This window comes from Zalophus californianus, chromosome 6 (assembly GCF_009762305.2).
Source record: "Zalophus californianus isolate mZalCal1 chromosome 6, mZalCal1.pri.v2, whole genome shotgun sequence".
In the NCBI taxonomy this organism is placed as follows: Eukaryota; Metazoa; Chordata; class Mammalia; order Carnivora; family Otariidae; genus Zalophus; species Zalophus californianus.
In genome coordinates, this window is record NC_045600.1 from 8352126 (window position 1) to 8357238 (window position 5113).

Consider the following 5113-nt stretch of genomic DNA (forward strand, 5'->3'; position numbering starts at 1 on the left):
CCCTCCCTTTTTAAAATAATCCAGGGGGTAACCTGGGTGGCTCAGTGGGTCAAGCATCCAAATCTGGATTTCATTTCAGGTCCTGATCTCAGGGTAGTGAGATGGAGCCCCTTGTTGGGCTCTGTGCTCTGCATGGAGCCTGCTTGTTTCTCCCCCTTGGCATCTCCCACACCCCCTTCCACTTTGTGTTTGATTCTGCTTTGTTAATTTATGCAACAAAAATCAGTGGAGTGCTGACCACACGTGGGGCACCAGTGAGCTGCTGAGCAAGGCCTCCTTCAGACTTCCATGGGTCCTTTCCTCCAAGGGAAAAAAAAATTAAAAATTATACTTTGTGACTGCATTGCCATAAAGACCTACCATCTTTGACTCCAAAATTTCATTTGCTTCCTTCCGATTTTAAAAGAGATTAGGACATGTTTGTGGGCCGCCAAGTCTCGTGGGCCCTGGGCCCTGGGCCGGCTGTCCTGGGGCCTGATTCCCTGCACTCTCACGCCCCTGTTCTCCGACTCCCGCCTTGGAACCTTTGCCTCTGCTGTGCCCTGAGAACCAGCTCCTCGGGCTTGATCTTCATCCTGGGGTGTGAGGGTAAGGGGCAGCTTTAAGGAGAGCCCTTTCCTGAGACCCTAAGCAGCCGCCCTCTCTCACCAGCCAATCTTCTACTCTCTTTCTTCCAAAGTACCTATCACACACCTAAATACCGTGGTTGTTCAAAAAATTACTTATCATCTATGGGACGGGCAGAGGGAGAGAGAGAGAGAAAGAATGTCAAGCAGACTCCCCTCTGAGCTCGGAGCCCGACGTGGGGCTTGATCCCGTGACCCTGACATCAAGAGTTGGAGACTCAACCAACTGAGCCACCCAGGCACCCCTATTTTGAGACATTTTCTGCATATAGATCATCTCTATTTATTTCTTCATCTACCTGTCTACCTATCTTTATATTTGTATCTGTCTTTTTGAAAGACATAAATCACTTCATACTACATCTGTCTTTTTAATGCTTCCTTTCTTTAAATAAACAGATTTTGTTACATATTTTTTCCAACTGTGTCTTTGTCCTTTCTCTGTCCCTCTCCTCGATTTTCTAGTAATGTGGAAGATATATCATGTGTTTTTAGTCTCTCATAGTAGATACATATCATATACACTGTACATACTGTTAAAAAACAAGATTCAATTGGGAATATTTGAAGATTGAATTGGCTTTACTAAGTGATTCATGAATTGAGCAGCAATCCCATCTAGCAAGCAGATGGGAGCCCTGAGAAGCTGCACAAAATGGAAGGTTTTTATGGGAAGGTGGGTGGGGTGAGGAGTTATTAGCAAAAAAAGAAAGGATTGTTTTAGGAAGGTCACCTTCCCTTAGGGAAGGGGGGGATCTTATGCAGATGACCTCATCTTCCTTTGGGGAATGGAGAGAGCCCAGTGACAGATAACCTCATTGATGTCATCCAGAGAATTCCAGACTGACTGTCTTAAAATTCCACTCCTAGAGAGGTTGAAAACTACAATTAAGTCTTGGTTTGCTGTCCTGGCAAATGACTCCATCTTGGGCCTTGTGGCTTCCTTTTTAACAACACCATCACATAGACTACCATATATATTATTGCATGCCAGATATAAAATATACTATTTTACATATAAATTAACTATCTAAATCTGTATTTTTTTTTTACTGATCAACTTTAGAAGGTGTACTGGGTTGAATAGTGGCCCCCTACTCCCCACCCCCATTTGGAAATAGGGTCTTTGCAGATGTAATTGAGTTAAAATGCGGTCATACTGGATTAGAATGGGCTCTAATCCAACGACTGGTGTCCTAAAAACAGGGAAATTGGGACACAGAGATACTTGAGAAGAACAGCATGGGAAGAGAGGCAGAGGTTGGAGTGATGAGTCTACAAGCCAAGGGATGCAAGAACTTCCGGCAAGCACCGGGCGCTATGAGAGGGGTATGAAGCAGAATCTCCCTCACAGCCTTTAGAAGGAAACAGCCCTGCCAACACTTTGATTTTGGGCTTCTGGCCTCCAGAACCGAGACAGAATAAACCCGGTTGTTTTAAGCCACCCAGTTTGTGGTAATTTGTGATCGCTAGGAAACCAGTATAGATGGTATGCACTGTAGCCACATCCTAATTCAGGTAGCATGTGTTGTCTGAAAGCGCGATCATTAGCCTCACAGAAGTCTGCCCAGGGTGAGGTTACACTTCTGGGTAGCTCCAGAGGGTAGAATTGAGATGAATGAGTCTTGCTCAGGCAAGTGATAAAATTATGGCTTTCTTTTGACTACCGAGTATTTGAAGATGAAGGGTCTCAGGATCCTCTTTTAGAATATCCTTATTTCCCAGGACTAACGATGAAGAGTGGGGAAGTTTAGTGGGACTCAGGGCCCAAGACAGTGCCTGGCACATAATAGACCCTCAGGATGCCTGTGCAAGGCATGGATGAATGAATATGCTTGGTTAGGCGACATAACCACTGGGCTTAGCTGTCAGAGACCTGGGCCCTGTGTCCAAGTCCGGCCCCCAACTTGCTATGTGATCTGGGGCAAGTCCCTTTCTCCCTCTGAGCCTCAGTTTCCTTTCATTAACGGGGAGGACCCAGTGCTGGACCGGCGATCTCCAAACACCTGGGCTTCCAGCTGCGGCTCTGCGTGCGGACTGGTGCCCAGGACGCGGGACCCTCCTTTCGGGGAGGCCCTGACAGCGTCCCGTGGCGCAAACCCTCCCTGGGCTCGGGGGCTCGGGAACCCAGGGGCGGGGGACTGGGGACTGGGGACTGGGGGCTGGGGCTCTGTCTACTCTCACCGGCCGCTGCTCACCTTCCCGATGTTCCCGCTGCTGTATGAATCCAGCAGGTTTATAAACACCCTCTGGATCCGGATAACTTTCTCGGTGGCTGCAATAACTTCCTTTTCTTCAGCCATGCTGGGAGCAGCACTAGTTGCTAAGGAGAAAGCGTCCCTCTGGTTGCCAAGGAGGTGGGGCGGGGGGGGCCCCCCCTGACTCTCCGGGGGCGGGGCCTAGGGCGCGAGGCGGGGCGTTCCCGGGGAGGGGACGGGGCCGCGGGTGTCCCGCGCGGGGTGGGCTCTGCGGGGCCTGGGGGCCACAGTGGCCCCCCACCCCCGTTCTGCTGGGCTCCACGCCCAGTGTTCGCCGGCGGAGCGAGTTCTCTTTCGGAGCCTCCCGGGGCCGTGCCGTAGGGGCCACGTGGCCCCGGCTCCCTTCCGTCTCTTTAATTCCGAAACTGGAAACGACCCCGGGTTCACAAGACCCGGAGGACTGAAAATACTGCTGAATCAGCTGAACGAGGAAAGCCCGAAGCCCATTCCCCTGTGGGATCGTGTGAGCCGGAGGACGTGGCAATCCTCCAGCGCCGGGAGCCGCTGTTGCCATGGAGTTCTGGGTCCAGGACGCTGCAACGACAGCGTGTGTGGTCCTCACAGTGCAGTCAGTCGCCGCTCGGTCGATGGGGCTCGGCAGTCCCCGGGGCTGTTCGGTGGCAGTTCGGGAGAGACCTCGGGGCTGGGCAGGGGTGGTGGCGGCTAGAGGCCATGGTGCCCGGCGGCCATCCACATTCACAAAGGGATGGAATTTAGGCTTTTGACCTTTCCAAATGAGAGTAGACATGCAGGTGCCCAGATAAACCGACAAATTAAAAGATGACATCCAGTTTGCCTTATCACGGGACCACAAATGTCCTTGTGGACATCCTGCCCTTATCTTGGAATAGTCAGATGCTATTGAAATACTTCGTGCTCTAAACAATAACTTGTTAAATATAAATATTTAACACCTATAGCATTTTGGGGGGGTAGTTTTTTGTATTTTTTTTTAACTGATTGCCTTAAAAAAACCGGATGTGACCCAGGAGCTCCAGCCAGCTTGGAGGCTCTGGGCACTCAGCAGATCTGGCCTTAAATTCCAGCTCTGCAACCATTTGTTAGCGACTGGGACGATGTTTTAACCTTACCTCGGCTGTTAAATTGATGTAAAACACGAGTGAACTCACCAGCCTAACAGGGCTGTTAGGATTGAATAAGACATATTTGACAGCCTTTACTGAAGTGGTGTCCAAAGGTGAAATTGCTTTTTTTTTTTTTTTAAGGTTTTATTTATTTATTTGACAGAGAGAGAGAGCACAAGCAGGGGGAACGGCAGGCAGAGGGAGAGGGAGAAGCAGGCTCCCCACTGAGCAGGGAGCCCGATGTGGGGCTCTATCCCAGGACCTCGGGATCATGACCCCGGCCAAAGGCAGACACTTAACCAACTGAGCTACCCAGGCGCCCCAGAAATTGCTTTTTTTTCTGCAACGCTAAGGCACACTTCGGCAAATGGGACCCTTTCATTCTTTTTTTTTTTTTTTTTGGTCTCCGCCCCCTTTTCTTTTTAATGAATGAATGAATGAGTGAATGAATGAATTAACTAATGGTGGGGAAGCCTAGAGGGAGAGGGAGAGAGAATCTTAAGCAGGCTCCAGGCCCAGGACAGAGCCCGATGCTGGGCTGGATCTCACCACCCTGAGATCATGACCTGAGCCCCAAATCAAGAGTTGGACGCTTAACTGACTGAGCCACCCAGGCGCCCCCCCCTTTTCTCATCTCATTAAAATTTGTTTTGATAAAATAATTAACCCTTTGAGATTTGCATTCAATTTGGGAAGAGCTTACTCAGAGCAACATTCTTTTTTTTAAATTATCCACAAGATGTAAAAATATTCATGCAAGACCTGAGCAAAACTTGATGGAGATCTTCTTCAGCATTCTTTCAAATGACTTGTTATTCCAAATACTCTAGAATTCACTGGATGCCTCTTTTTGATTTTTAGTTTGTCCCTACTGATGTGCAGTTAAGCAGGTATTTTGAAAGCTATTCAACTGGATGTGTTACTATAAAATATCTCACCTTGTTTCATTCTTACTGTTTATACTCCTGGTAACAGCTAAAGGAGCTAGCACCATAGTTATAAGTGGATGGCTTCCAGAGAATTTTATATCTATCATATTGGTAGGTGAGAAAATGAGCTTCTATTGATTAATTCTATTATATCAACAAGTAATGTACCCTTCTTTTACTGTTACTCCTTTCTTTTTTCAAAATCAGCTTTCATA

General features: G+C 48.3%; 1 protein-coding gene across 2 annotated transcripts in view; it reads right to left on the reverse strand.

Moving 5' to 3' along the window:
• The window catches only part of AK7 (adenylate kinase 7), a 63800-nt gene extending 60818 nt beyond the window's left edge, over positions 1–2982 (reverse strand). For both annotated transcript variants that reach the window (XM_027570229.1, XM_027570228.1), the window contains exon 1: positions 2825–2982. In XM_027570229.1, the coding sequence (XP_027426030.1) occupies positions 2825–2929 (105 nt within the window). In that variant the 5' untranslated portion in view covers positions 2930–2982. The remainder of the gene's footprint in view (positions 1–2824) is intronic.
• Between the last annotated feature and the right edge of the window lie 2131 nt (positions 2983–5113).